General features: G+C 44.6%; 1 protein-coding gene and 3 long non-coding RNA genes across 5 annotated transcripts in view; 2 read left to right on the forward strand and 2 right to left on the reverse strand.

Moving 5' to 3' along the window:
* Positions 1–1,078: 1,078 nt before the first annotated feature.
* Positions 1,079–6,809, forward strand: LOC103130493 (zinc finger protein 646; the record flags this gene model as incomplete). Its single annotated transcript, XM_007541894.2, has 3 exons — positions 1,079–3,093; positions 4,372–5,220; positions 5,983–6,809. Coding segments are annotated over 3 exons (3,546 nt in total), but the record flags the coding sequence as incomplete, so codon positions are not given.
* A 356-nt stretch (positions 6,810–7,165) lies between these two features.
* LOC107834479 (uncharacterized) overlaps positions 7,166–15,158 on the reverse strand; it is an 18,011-nt gene continuing 10,018 nt past the window's right edge. The window contains exon 2 of the long non-coding RNA XR_001660269.1: positions 7,166–9,729. This is a non-coding gene — a long non-coding RNA (uncharacterized LOC107834479). The remainder of the gene's footprint in view (positions 9,730–15,158) is intronic.
* Positions 10,826–15,158, forward strand: part of LOC107834478 (uncharacterized) — a 14,872-nt gene continuing 10,539 nt past the window's right edge. Inside the window, exon 1 of the long non-coding RNA XR_001660268.1 lies at positions 10,826–10,864. This is a non-coding gene — a long non-coding RNA (uncharacterized LOC107834478). The remainder of the gene's footprint in view (positions 10,865–15,158) is intronic.
* On the reverse strand, positions 11,186–14,163 carry LOC107834477 (uncharacterized). Of its 2 annotated transcripts, XR_001660267.1 has the most exons (5): positions 13,385–14,163; positions 13,194–13,349; positions 12,496–12,639; positions 12,152–12,204; positions 11,186–11,826 (listed from the first exon to the last, which is right to left on the reverse strand). It is a non-coding gene; the product is annotated as an uncharacterized LOC107834477 (long non-coding RNA). The 2 variants fall into 2 exon arrangements; XR_001660266.1 differs by having other exon boundaries at positions 13,194–14,146.

Raw genomic sequence — 15,158 nt, forward strand, 5'->3', positions numbered from 1 at the left:
ACTCAGCCGTTGTAATTGGCGTCGGGGTTTCCTGGTGTTCATTCGGGCCACAATTCTCTCTCTCAGGTCAGTTGCTGTCTCGTTCAGCTTTGATAGTTCGTTCATTACTGGGGCTGCATACCCAGTCTCGGGGTGGGGAGTAGTTAACTCCCCCCTGACCTTACCTATGGGGTCCTTCCTTTTGCCGTAGCAATATATATATATATATTTAAGTAATTGTTATTTTTAGAAAAAAGCTAAATAAATAATATAAATAAATGAAAATAAAAATTAATAAAACATCAAATGAACATTTAAAGAAATTAAAAAATGGGGAATGAATATTTTTTGCATGTACAGGAACACATTTTTCAGTTTGGTACATTCTAGTTTTGTTTTGTTTTTTTTAATTTGATGAATACTGCTTGTAATTTTGCCTCAAGAAGTGATTTCAGTGATTAACAAGATGCAGAACACTGACATAAAATCTTCATCCTAAGGTTTAAGTATTTATTAGAACAACAATAAATGCGTGTAATTTTAAAATAGAAAAAAATATTTAAAATACATACAATAAAAAGTTGAAATAAAAAAGGAGTAGTAATTCATTTTCATGTGTTGGAAAAACACATTGTTCTACATTAAGAGTTGCAAAATAACTCGGTTGCAAAATCTTCATTCTAAAGTACTTATATTTATTAGATATAAGTAGCTGTAGGTTAAAATGTTAAAAAATAATTACATCTTATAAAACAAACAAAATACTTTTAAAAAATATGTAGATATATATAAAAAATAAAGTAAATATACATTTAAAAAAAGTGGTGTGAGTGTTTTTGCATGTGTAGAAAGAAACACAATTTCATTGTCCACATTAAGAGTTGCAAATTAACTCAGTAACATAAAATCTTCATCATAAGGTGTTTTTTTATTTAACTAAACAGTTTCTCAGTTTAATATTTGTCAGATTTGTTTCTTCTGTTGGTCAGTAATCGTCTAACTCTCTTCCAGATTTCCTCTTGCAGTTTCCTGTGAAATGGTTCCTGGATCCTGCAGCAGGAACTGGATTTCTGTTACAGGAAATAAAGTGCAAAACTAATGCGACGCTTGCGTCCTGGGCTGCGGTGTCACAGACAGGACTGGGATTTCTCACTGCAGACGGTGTCCCAACATGTCCAGCCCGCTGCAGCGCATGGATGCTCATCATCCACTAGAGGACGACCGCAAATTCAAATGCAATGAATGTGGGCGTGGCTACAGACACGCCGGCAGCCTGACCAATCACAGACGGACTCATGAAGTGGGTTCGTTCCTGTGCTCCATCTGTGGGAAAGAAAACTGGAACGCCTCGGCCATGAAGAACCACCTGCGCAGCCACGCCTCGCTTAGAAAGTACTCCTGTGCCGACTGTGGGAAATGTTTTCGTCTGGCGGCGCAGCTGCAGACGCACCAGACGGTTCATCTGCCCCGCAGATCCACACAGGGCAGCGAATGCAGCCAGCAGCCTGAACATAACGAGGACGCAGACATCGCTACGATTCTCACGTCGCAGACAGAGCGCTGCAGCGTGGCGCCAAAGAGACCCTTTCACTGCGACCAGTGTGGGAAGTCCTACATCCACCAGCGCAGCCTGACCAATCACAAGAAGAGCCACCAGCTGGGCGAGTTTGAATGCACCGTCTGCTTTAAGCTGTGTGGCAACATGGCCGCCCTCTACAGCCACCAGAGGACCCACAGGGCGCGAGGCGAGATGGATCAGAGCGCGGCTACCGGGTCAGAACCGGACCTGTTCCAGAACCAGAAACAGGGAACTTCGGAGAATTTCTGCCTCCTGTGCCGGGTGTTTTTTCCTGGAAACAGGGAATTCCAGGAGCATATCCGGCTGCACAGGTCTTCGCCTGAGCCGGATGTTTCTCTGCCGGAGTCCGGCTTCAGTCCGTCTGCTGCAGAGGTTCTACAGAACTTTGATCTGAGTGGGTTTGACGGTCCGGATGGTACAGATGCTGTGGTAATGAGCGCATCACGGAGCGCTGTAGAAGAAGAAACGTCCCCTCCGGATCCGGATGAGAGACCCTTCAGGTGTCACACCTGTGGGAAGAGCTACCGTCACTCCGGGAGCCTCATCAACCACCGGCGCTCCCACCAGGTGGGTGTGTTCCGCTGTGCCGTGTGCAGGAAGCAGTACCCCCACCTGGCCGCCCTCAGGAGCCACCTGCGCCTCCACCGACCGCGGCGGCCATCTTCCCAGCCGTGGCGGCCATCTTCCCAGCCGCGGCGGCCATCTTCCCGGCCGCCCACAGAGCAGAGCTGGATCTGCCCGGAGTCTCTGAGCCAGCAGAACCAGACCGGGTTTGGATCAGATCAGGAAAACATGGCCGCCGACCACACCGGCAGCGAAACGTTCTCCACTCAGGGTCTCTGCTCCCAGGTTGCCATGGCGACGCACATGTGTGCGGACTGCGGCGAAACGTTTGCAGACGTAGCCGGGGTCAAATCCCACAGCTGCATCCAGCTGCACCAACTCACACCTGCTGACCGGCCCTGCAGCTTAACCTTCGACCCCAGGGATGCCCAAAGCCCGGAAAGAACAGAGTTCAACTACTTTGAGCAGGGTTGCCATGGGAACACCGCCGGAGAAGTCGAGGATCCCGACGAGGACGATGATTATCAGTGCTCAGTGTGCGGGATCAGCTACAGCAGCATGGTGGCCCTCAGGAGCCACCTGAGGGGCCACACCCGGTCCGACGGCGCTCCGCAGGGCGCCAACCCCCCACAACCAGAGTCAGGGGAGATGATGATCTGCAGTAGCTGCGGTGTCTCCTGCATCAGCTACAGCCACCTCAGCAGCCACGACTGCGCAGCCGAGCAGGAAGTTAAGGTCACCGAGGAGGAGGAGCTGAGGCCCGGCAGCGGCGGCGGCGTTGGCAATGGCGGCGGCGTGGAGCGCCAGCATCGGTGTGATCAGTGTGGGCGGTCATACCGCCATGCCGGCTCACTGCTCAACCACAAGAAGTCCCATAAAACGGGCGTGTTCAGGTGCTCTGTCTGCCAGAAACGCTTCTACAACCTGCTGGCGCTGAAGAACCACCAGAGGTCACACTTTGACCTCAAGAGGTCGGTGCATCTGCAACGTATTGATTCATCGATCGATTATTCTGACAGTCAATCAGATAAGAAAGTGATGCATGCTATAGAGCTTTCATTTCAAGCTGCAGGACGTAATTTTTATAAAATATATTTTTTCCATATTTGTTAAAATAGTCAGATAATCAGAAACAGATAATCTGTGAAAAGATCGATCTCACTGAGCTGCTAATTCAATCTACAAAAACAACCAATCAGAGCCAGGAGGCGGGTCTTAGTGCTGTCAATCACACATGATAAATGTGTAAAGATGGGAAAACAACAAAATTGTTTATCTGCCGTCATGTGTGGTCATGCTAACTAGCCTTAGCATTTGTAGCTGTGTTGCATGCTATGTTGCAGTGAACCAGCTGTAGTGTAGCAAAGAGCTAGGAGTAGGGATTGGAGTGATTGACAGAGCTTAGACCCTCCTCCTGGCTCTGATTGGCTGCTTCTGACTGACTGATATACATACATTTCTTTAACAAATGATCAATTTTGTATTATACTGTCACAACATAATGATAATTTTTAACAAATATTTTAAAAAACATATTTCAACCATTCAGAGCTGCCTAAACATTTTTGTTCTTGCAATGCGCTCATGTGCTGCTATTAGCACATTAGCAGAACCGTTCCCACCTCTGGTTTTATGAAACAAATAAGTTTCACCTTTTAAACTGAATTTCTTAAAGAGGCAGTATTATGTTTTTTCCAGCCACGTAGTTCTGTTTTATAGCAGAATCAATAGATTATGCTAACGTCAGTTGTTATGAAAATGATACATATATCAATGTGACTTAAAAGAAATTTAACTTCCTGATTGAACGCCTTGAATTTGGGCCTCTGTCTCTTTAAGAAGCTCCTGCTCTTCCTGAAGCTCCGCCTCCAGGAAGTCGTCCCAACATGGCTCCTCTATTAACCCTTTAACGTTTTGACGTTAAAGGGTATAGGAGCAGCAGCTCCTATAAGGAGCTGAGCAGCTGTTTGCTAATTGCTGCTGGCTAGTCTAGCGGAGCTGAGTGGGGGAGGAGCTGCGCCTCGGAGGCGGGACTAGGTACACCAGGCGTTTTGCAGCTGTATGGTTACCATGGAGATTAAAGGATTTCTCAGACATGCATGAAAGAATCACTAACATTACAGCATGATGGAAACATAAAGTCTATTTTAATGACACTGCACCTTTAAATAATGAACTTTTCAATGTTTTTGTAATGTAAGGTTGAGATTTGTGGTGATGAGCTGTGATGTTTTGTGGTTTTTTTACAGGTTTGCCTGTCAAGAATGTGGAAAAGCCTTCAAGCTCCAGAAGCAGCTGCTGAACCACCTGAGAAAACACAAACAGAACCGAGCCAGAACCCAGGATCTGAGCGATCCGGTCCAGGGTGTCCGGCCGGAGGGAAGATGGCGGCAGGCGGCAGCACCGGACGGCGAGAAGCGGCCGTTCTCCTGCGACCAATGTGGCCGGACGTACCGCCACGCCGGGAGCCTGGCCAACCACAGGAAGTCCCATCAGACGGGCGAGTTTTCCTGCTCCGTCTGCAGCAATGTTTACTGCAACCAGCTGGCCTTGAGCAACCACCTGAGGATTCACCTGGCCAAGAGGCTCCTGTGCCAGCGCTGCGGCAGAGGCTTCAGGGGCCCGGCGCAGCTGCAGGCGCATGTCTGCGCTGCGCTCAGACCGAACGCTGCCGCAGGCCGGACAGGCCTCAGGTGCAGGAAGTCCTTCGACCAGCAGGCGGCGCCGTCCTGCGAGGAAGAGGAGCGGCCGTTCAGGTGCGACCTTTGCCCCCGCAGCTACCGGCACGCCGGCTCGCTGCTCAACCACAAGAGGACGCATCAGACGGGCGAGTTCAGCTGCACCATCTGCGCCAAGCGCTTCACCAACCGCGCGGCGCTGCGCGGCCACGCCCGCATCCACAGGAACAGGAAGTATGTGTGCACGGCGTGCGGAAAGGCCTTCCGCCGCGCCAGCGTCCTGCAGAACCACCAGCGGCTCCACGGACCGGCGCTGAACTTCCAGGGTCAGACCGGGCTGAAGAGGCAGCGATGCCTCAGGGGTCAGGAGGTCACAGCGCCCCCTGGAGTCCAGGAAGAGACAGAACAGAAATGCTTCAGGTGAGTTTATGAGATATTTATCCATTTTTCAACACAAACATAAAAACTGTGAAAACCGTAGAAATGAAAGTATCTAAAGCACCAAAACCTGACATTAGTTATTAGTTATTAGTTATTTTATTAACTATGAATAAAATAACTTTAACATGTTTTTACTTAACAGTAAAAAAGTATTTGGTAAAAAGTTACTCAAGTTCTGAGGAACTGATCAAATTATCAATCATTTAATATTTAAAATGACTGAATCTTATGGATTAAAATATAAAGTTAAGTGGAATTTTTTTAATTTTAAGGACAAAAATGATAATAATTTATAAACGTAACAAAAAATAACAAAATAGGCAAAAGAAAAATGTTCCAAATCAGTTTTTCAATTAAAAACTGATGAAACTTTAACAGAAACTGCAGCTGTGTGTTTGAGTCTGGTGGTTAAAACAGGTTTTCATTCAGTGGGTAGAAAATCTAGAAATTTTACTCAAGTAAGAGAATAAGTACTTCATAATAAAATTACTCAGGTAAAAGTAAAAAGTACAGCTTAGTAATCCTCCTGAAAGTACATTAGTTCAAAAAAATGACTCAAGTGAATGTGACCAGTTACCACCCAGATCTGAGAGCTTTACAGACACATGGTGACGATTTCAACCAATATGTAAAAACAACATATTTCTTATAAAAGTTACACACAGCAGCTCTAAATAAAATGGATTAAAATTGGAGATTGGAGATTTTCTGTTTGTTCCAGTCTGACTGTTTGTGGTGCAGGTGTGACCTGTGTGGGCGCTCGTACCGCCACGCCGGATCGCTGCTCAACCACAAGAAGTCCCACGCTGCAGCGCTGCACCAGTGCAGCTTCTGCCTGCAGACGTTTCCCAACGCCATCAGCCTGCAGCTGCACGCCCAGATCCGCCGCCAATGCTGCTCCGAATGCGGCAAAACCTTCTGCCTGGCGGCTCACCTGCAGAGCCACATGGCGGCTCACGCCAGGAAGCCGGCCGCCGCCGGGTCAGAGCGCCGCGCCGTAGAGGGCAGCGTTACCCACAGAGACCCTCAGAGCGAGGACAAGAGCCACGTGTGCGAGCACTGCGGCCGCGCCTACCGCCACGCCGGATCGCTACTCAACCACAAGAACAGCCACAAGACGGGCCGCTTCTCCTGCTCCGTCTGCCGCAAGGAGTTCTCCAACCTGATGGCGCTGAAGAACCACCGCCGCATTCACACCGAGCCCCGGCGATACCAGTGCCTGACCTGCGGCAAGGCGTTCCGCGTCTCCACGCAGCTCGTCTGCCACCGCCGCATCCACACCAAGGAGAAGCCGTTCGGCTGCCAGCGCTGCGGGAAAACCTTTTCCAGCAACTCCAACCTGAGGCACCATCAGAAGCTGCACCAGAGCGCCGCGCAGCCGAGCAGCGCCGGCGCTTTCCTGGACCTGGAGGCCTTCCTGTGACGTCATGCTGCAACACATGATGTCAGGATGAGGATTACTGCAGACATAAATACGTCATACCTCACCGCCGCCATCTTGGATGTGGCACATGGAGCGGTAGAACAAGATGGCTGACGATTTGCATTACAGACCAGATCTAGTGATATGACCGTTCACAGGTAAGAATAGAATCATTGGAAACGTATTTATGATACAAAAAAAAGTACATTTCTGCCAAAACACTGAGAAATTTTGAGATTAATCTTAATTTCAGAAAAATAACTCAGACATTTTCTAGAACAAAATTCAAGAACATTTGTGGAGGGAAAAGAACTTCTGAAATTTTTTGGATTAATTTCTAAAATTTTCTATAAAAAAACTTTAAAATTTCTGACTTTCAAAAGTCGAAAATTTGTGAGAAAAGAACTAAACATTTTTAGATAAGTCTTAGAAATTTTCTAGAAAAAATTAGGAAAATTCTGAGTTTCAAAAGTTGAGAATTTTCAACTTTTAAAACTCAGAATTTTTTTGGGAATGATTCTTTGGAAAGTTCGGTCCATTTCATTGTGTACGGCAGGTTTCCACATCCAACATGGCGGACGCTGTGACGCATCGCCGCAACGGGCCGACCCGCTGCATGAGGCGTCTTTATGTCCATGATTTTTATCCTGTTATTATCAGTAATTGTAAAGCAGTATTTCCTCAGAAAGAGCTCCCTGGTGTTCAGAGATGTTCTGGTTCTGGAAGGTCCGGTTAGCAGGTAACAGAACTCTGTCTTTATTCAGCGTGAATCCAGATCAGTGGGACTGACTCAGCAGCGTTTTCATATCCTGATGGACCAAAATAAAACTATAAACTCTGTTTATCTGTCAGTAACGACATTCAGAGCCACTAAACCTCCTGGGTTTGGATGAGATCCGGAGCCAGAATGTCAACCAGTTCTGCTGAGATCAATAACCGTTTTAAAACGGCGGATCAGGGTCGCTGCAGAGTGAAAAACGATGAGAAAACTTCTCAGAAATTTGCAAGAAAAAAAATCACTAATTTAGAGAAAAGTTCTTGAGTTTTGGAACTGAGAAATGTTCAAGTTTTTCCTTAGATTAAGTTGAAAATGTTTGACTTTTTGGTGTGAAATTGCTCCTTTCTTCCATCTGCAGTGTCTCTGATTCGCCGTCGTACTTTCTGCCTAAATGGATGTATTATGTCTGTATTTTACTAGAAAGGTTTCTGACTGCTGTATAAACATCATGTAGCCTTTAAAACATCAGTCAGAGGATGAAGATGAGGATGAGGATGGCGGCCTCTGAAGGATCAACCTGATCTCTGGTGAAGATGCATAAAAATCCTTAGGAAATGTGATAATCTGTAATAAACTTCTCGTATTGATACTGGCAGCAGGTATACATCGACTAATGGTTGCCATGGAGACTGAGTTGCCATTTTTAGCTGCAGTTCTCTTCCTGCACAGAGCCAGAAGAAACATGGCTCCTCATCCATACGTCGTCTCTGTGTTACGTCATAATTATTCCCCAGGGAAACAGAAACTAATGGATTATTAGTCAGACGTTTATTTTAAAGAGGATCAGGAGAATTGATCCATTTTCTCCTTTAAACTAAACTTTAGTTTCACTTTAGGCTTTTTATGTCGTCTTTTCCAGAGATGTAAAGGTATCGGTGAAAACCTGAATGATTTATTTCGTCACTCGTGCCATTTCAGACGTGTTTTTTAGCTGAATCCTGATGCATTATGGGAGCATAACCTTGTTTAGGGTTAGGGTTAACCCTTTCCCAGCATGAGCTCCTTTTATTTTAACTTTAAATAAGATTGGGGAAAGTTTCAGCTCTTCTTTGTTTTCTTGTTTTTTCTTCATGTTTTAAACATTTTTTGACTTGATCTCAACCAAAAATGTTCTTAAACTGTTTTAATTCAGTTTTTTTTATATTTGTTGCCTTTATATGTGACTGATGACCTCTGACCTCATGTATGGAATACCTCAGAAACCTGTTGCCGTTGGAAACAGACACTCAGACTCTTTGGTTCATGATGCGACTTCCTGTTTATATAAATGTGTCCTGGGGACAGGAAGTCCGGACCGGACTGGGCGTTGGGTTGGGACATTATGACTATCTATTATTATTATTATACTATATGCAGGTTGTAAATTCTGATGAAAATGTTGTTCGGACCTCATTTAATGTTTCTTCAGTGGGAGAAAAATGAAATGATATCTAATAAAAGCAACATTTACTGAATGATCAGTGCTTCAACCTCATCAACTCTTCAGCTCCTCACTGGCCAACAGGAGTACAATAGAAATAGAGGAACTATAGAATCAGGCTAAATGTTAAAAAATAATAAAAATTGTTTAAGGATTTGGTGTATTGGTGCTCTGTGGGAGACTGAACTACAGTTTCCCTGAGGGTAAATCCCAAAGGGATGAATAAAGTTTCTATCATACTATGATTATAATTATTCAAGTTTTTCTCGTATTTATGATTGTTTAATAAATGACGTGAGACAAAGAGCCTCTTGTGGCTCCAGATCTAACAGATAAAACTCAGATCTCAAAATGAAGCTTCATTTTTATTTTATTGTTAAAGTAAAACATAGAGGATAAAAAAATTAATTAGTTCAAGGAACCAATTAGCAACAGTTTCTTTGCCAGAATGTGTCATAAGAAATGAATCTAGTATTATCTCTGTAGCAGAGGGGCTCTGGCCCCCTGCTGGGCCCCATCTAGAACCACCCATGTTCACAGAAACTGAATTTATGCTAAAATATTAAATATGAACAAATGAAACGTCATTCTGCACAGCAGGAAGGTTCTGGGTTCGAATCCCTGCCTGAGGTTTGTGCCTCATGCCGTTTCCTCCAACAGTCCAAAAATCCAAGAAAACAGCACAAAAGTTTAAATATTCCTGAATAAAAACACAACAAACATCCACAGAGTTGTCAGTTTTATTGTGAAAATATATTTGCTACACAAAGGATGGAAGTAAGAGAAGCCAGTGCATGTAAGGAAGAAACGGAGCAGGAGAAGAAAAGCAAAGTGTTAGTTATCGCTCTGCAGCATTTCACTAAAAACCTTCACTGGAGTCCCTTTGAAATGCGCTTCTCTCCTCACAGTCGGTGTGTTGCTGCGCTGCGAGACGTTTAAAAAAATAAATAATATACACATCTTCTAAAAAAAATAAAAAAACTATTTGTGAAGTGATTCCTCAATGCAGTTAAAAACTACCTTGAAATTAGCTCAACAGTTCTTAAAAACCACGTCTGTTACAATCCGATAGAAAATCTATTATAGAAGTGAATAAATCCATTCTGACACGTTTATTTTGCTGCTTTTAGCCGTAAAGGCACAGAAACATGTGGGAAGAGCGTCCAGGTCGCGAGGAGGAGCTCCAACTAAAACACTGTAGGTTATTTCCCGCTCCGCAGCGCATTCCTCGCAGCATTCCCACATGTTAGCAGTTTGGAGTGAGTGTCTAGTGTTTCACGCATCCTGTCCTGCAAGCGCCAAGACGCGGATGTGAGCAGCCTCTTCTGACAGTCAGGAACAGTAAAAACAGAACAACAGCGCTGGAACGAGCCAAAAAGTCATTAACAAACAGTCTGTTGGTCTCTGGAGATGCAGTAACAGTGAAAACAGGGCCGGATTTAGAGGAATAGGGGCCCCTGGGCTGGAGACCGGTTTGGAGCCCAAACCCCCTAAAAATTTAAATAATAAAAAAAAACAAATCTGTTACAGGTGTAAATTACAAAATACAGCGCCCCCTAAGGAATGTCAGGGATTATTTTGCTCCATGAAAATAACTCAAAAATAGTATAATTAGTTTGGATGTAATTTTATTTATTTCTCTCTTAATGAAAGTTTCTGTGAATGTCTTAAAAGGAATTTAAAGGAGGGTTATGCATTTCCTTGCCACATAGTGCTATTTCGTAGCATCATCAAGTTAGTAAGTAAATAACTAACTCCTGTTGGTATAAAAATGGTATTAAAAGAAATTGGACTTCCTGATTTAACGCCTTGAAATTGGGCCTCTGTCTCTTTAAGAAGCTCCTGCTCTTTCTGAAGCTCCGCCTCCAGGAAGTCATCCCAACATGGCTCCCCTTTAACAACATTTTTACCAGCGTTGCTCTGAGCAGCAGCTCCTATAAGACGTGTTTGCTAATTGCTGCTGGCTAGTCTGAAGGAGCCGAGTGGGAGGAGGCGGGGCTAGGTCCACCCAGGTGTTTTAACAGCTGAATGGTTGCCATGGTGATTGAAGGATTTCACAAACATGCACGAAAGAATTTAAACAACATTCCGTGGGAAAACGTAACATGATGGAAAGATACAGCAGGATATTTTTAACACCGGCCCTTTAAATGCCACTGGGGGACTCTAACAAACACTGACAAATTAGCAGGTACAAACTGCTGGTTGGTTGGGTAAAAACATCTGGCAGGGGGCGCCATGTTGGTCCAAAAAGATGCAACTTCATCATCTTAATATTTGAGTGTTGCTCAAACTATTAAAAAAAAAACAATATTTAAAAAACTCCACATGCAAAATGAGCGCCTGCGTTTAATATGAGGTAAAAAAAAAAAAACTTTTTGGGGGGTGCCCCCTAAACGTGGCGCTCTGGGCTACTGCCTGTCAGCCCTTTGCAAGCCTGGCCCAGAGTGCATGAGGACAGTCCAGCCGGTGCGTACTGGGGACGTTTCTCCTAAAGCTCGCTACATTCAAATGGCCTTAATGTGCCGAACAGTATGTCTTCTTCACGTGTGCAGTTAGAGGCCGTATCGCATCGCATCGCATCGCATTGCCACGTCACCGGAGTTCACACCAGAACACGAGTCGAAGTCTTAACGGAATCAAACGTCTGGAAACCCACCAAGGGCCTCCAGGTTGGAGTCTCAGTTAATGCAAAATAAAGACAGACATTTCCTGGACAGGATACCAAACTAGTGCGTATAACGTTGTTACTATTCCTACAAGGTGAGCAGAGGCTCAGCGGGTCGCCTGCTGTCTGCCGGACCCGTTCAGAACTGAGCTCATCTCCTCACCAACAGTCCAATAAATAAAGATCGGTCCGTCTGCAGCCGGAGCCGCAGCCCCGAGGTTCGGGATGCGGCTCGTCGTCCAGAGGTTCCTCAGGCTCCGTGGTTCGGTCACATCTGATTCCAGAGTGGGATGAGGCTGCGCAAGAGAACCCGCCGATTAAAAAACATCTTAAAAACAGGTTCAAACAGACACATGATCGTTAGTTTATCGTCTCAGCCCTTTGTGCCAAACAGTTCAGGCGTAAAGTGACATTTTATGACAAATATAAAACAGATTATTTTACATGGTATTTGTGTAAAACAGATTTGCTCTGCATTAGATGTTGAAATTCATCCTGGAGTCAGATTAAGATTAAAGTTCTGAGTCACAAACCACTGAACTGTCCGTAGCATCAGTGTAAAGAGATTACAGTGTAAAACGGTGCAAACAGTAATAATAATAATAATAATAATAATAATACCTATTTGGCTGTTTAAGCTTGGTAAAGTGGCCCCGCCGTCTCTTCGATGGGTTCTGTAGAAATCAGAAAATAAACTCTGAGCTCAAATCATCGCAATATTATAACCGATAACTGCAGGAAGTTTTCACACCCTGTTCATGTTCATTTAAAAACGTTTCAAGGTCAAAGGTCACGGCTCTGTCGTCTCAGATTCACGTCAAGATGGAGAAGAAATGTTTTAAAAACCCAGTTTTACCTCACAGAGATCATGAGTGAAAAAACGTTGAGATTCAGTTTCATATTTCTGAGATTCAAAGTTTCCCACATCAAGTTGGAGGAGAAAAGTTTTTAAAATCGGGTTCTACCTCTCAGAGGTCGTTTGTGTGATTTGCGTCGATGCATCATGACTCCGATGATCAGAGCGGCGCCGATCAGAACCACGCCGAGGACCGAGAAGCTGGTGATGGCGGCCAGCTTCCAGACGTGTGGCGTCTCCTCCAGAGGCTTACCTGCAGCGGGACGGAGAGGTGACGCCGAGGAAGAGGAGGAAGAGCAGCGGCTCTCACCTGGTCTCTTCTATACATATAAACACTTCCTACGGAAGGCCCTTACTGCCATGAAAGAAAAATAAAAGCCCAACAGGAAGCCATAATATCAACTTTCAATCTCATAATTATGAGATCAAAAGTCATAATTTGCAGATATAAAGTTATGATCTTAACATTCAGTCATAATTCTGAGGTTAAAATGTAATTTTCAGATACAAGCTCAAAATTATTAGATTAAAAGTCAAACTTTTGGGATACAAAGTTAATTTTGAGATTTAAGATCATATTTTTGAGCTTCACAGTTATAATGTTGACATTCAGCACAGCTTTTATTTTTTCTTTTATGGCAGAAATGGGGTTCCATAAAAACAAAAACAGTGAAAAATATTGTTTTAATATCTAAAATGTTGTGATTAAAGGAGCCTTAAGTGATTTTTATGAGCAGAAGTTAAATATTCTACAGTATTCTAGAATATTCAGCAGACGCAGACGCAGACGCAGGCGCAGACACTCACATGTGTTGCAGGACGGGGTTTTGGGGTACTGCTTGCAGGAAGTGCAGGGAACACAAACCCCCAGGTCTGAGCTGAAGAACTCTGACGTCAGGCACTGACCTGCAGAAACACAAAAACCTAAAGTCAGAAACTAAACATCACATTCTGGATTTGACTCTGGATTTGACTCTGGATTTGACTCTGGATTTGACTCTTTTCGTTTCGTTTCTCCAGATCCAGTTGAGATGAAACCTTCTCAGGTTTCTGAAGAATCTACTGCGGTTTGTAAGACGACGTGAAATGAGGAAGAAGCAGGAAACGAGGTTTTGTCTTTCTGTGAAGTGAAGGTTTAACTGCTCTGAGATGATGATGATGATGATGATGATGATGATGATGATGGTGGTGATGATGATGCAGAGCGGTTTCCTAACCTCTTCCTCTGAAACGTTTTGCTGCTGCTTTCATTTCACTTCACAACAAACCAGAAACAGTTTCTGCTTCCACTGTTAATATAAATACATAAAAACAAAACAAATCAGGATGAAGTTCTCATGTTAGGATTGTTTCTCACTGCAGCAGAGAGAGAGAGAGAAGCAATTTGGGGTAATCCAGATTATGAGATTAAAACTAAATTATGAGATTCAAAGTCATAATTTTGATAATCAAACATGATTTTTGGATTTTTTCTGTGGATCTCCAGCTGCAGCTCCTTTCGTCACCACTTGGGGTTCACTCGGTTTTTCTTTTCATCACCCTGCCTGCCGTATGTAAATTTGTGGTTTGCACAGACAGCTGATATGTGCGGCAGAGCAGCAAGTCAGCCAGAAAGTATTCACACCCCGCTCAGTCAGAAGCCTGAACCTGACCGCAGCGTTACAGGAAGCAGGAGAGGAGGAAGATGATGCTCTTCATCCTGAAGGCCAAATAAAACCCAATAGAAACCAATCAATAAACAAATAAGATCCAAACCAATCAATCAATGAAAGATGAGCTGATTAACTTTGTGTTTCAGGTTCAAATGAACACTTTCCACTTTCTCGCCTCAGGAAAAAGGGAAGATTGAAAAAAAACATTTTCTGACACATTTTCATCAGAAAACGATTCCAGATTCAGCGCTTCGAAAGCCAAGGCTGAAAATCTATTGACGCCCTGAAAAGTTTTTAAATCATCTACTTCCTGAAACTTCCACAGCCGAATGGGAACCGGTGCCAAATCCATCACAGCGCTCCGATCCCGGGGAAGTGTTTACATCCACCTGATTAGTCTCATCAGTCACAAGGCAGAGGAGGACATGAAACCAGAACCACATGAGTACAGCCTGGTTGTTAGCTCAGCTGCAAACCCGGAGCCACCTGCTCACAAACTCATGTTAGTGGCATGTCGGCCCCTGGCCTCCATCACCGCCTCCAGAGGCCCCGCAGAGTGAGTCACTGCAGCAGAGTCACTGGGAGCCAGAGAGTCAAACAGTCAGGAGCTGCTCTGCTGCCCGGTTGGTTCAGGCAGACGTCATCCCACTGGAGCGCAGCGCCTCCAGGGGTCAAAAGGTAACAGGGAGGAAGTGGAGCGTGATCTTTGTTCAAACCGGGGGGAGGGGGGAGAAACAGACAGAGAGAGAAAGAGAGAGAGAGAGACAGACAGAGATCCACTGTGACGCTTATCAAACCAAAACCTGACGCTGATAATCTCAACCGGCTGAAAAAGGATTTAAGAGCAGCTGAGCTACTTATTCCCACTTGTCCGAGCAGGAAGTGATCCGCGCCATCTTGGTAGTCAAGCGCAGCGTAAATCATGGATGAACCATGGCTTCCAGACCCGCAAAAAGAAAATATATGGACACTCTTCTCCAATGTGCAAAAGAAATACATACAAAATGGCTGCTGTCGGGATCAACCGTATGAGACGGAAAACATGTCAGACGATGTGAACAAGCTGCCTCTGCTCTAATGCTACGGTAACGTTAGCTAGTGAACACCACGAAAGTCCATT

This window comes from Poecilia formosa, unplaced genomic scaffold, assembly GCF_000485575.1.
Source record: "Poecilia formosa unplaced genomic scaffold, Poecilia_formosa-5.1.2 Scaffold639, whole genome shotgun sequence".
Taxonomy (NCBI): Eukaryota; Metazoa; Chordata; class Actinopteri; order Cyprinodontiformes; family Poeciliidae; genus Poecilia; species Poecilia formosa.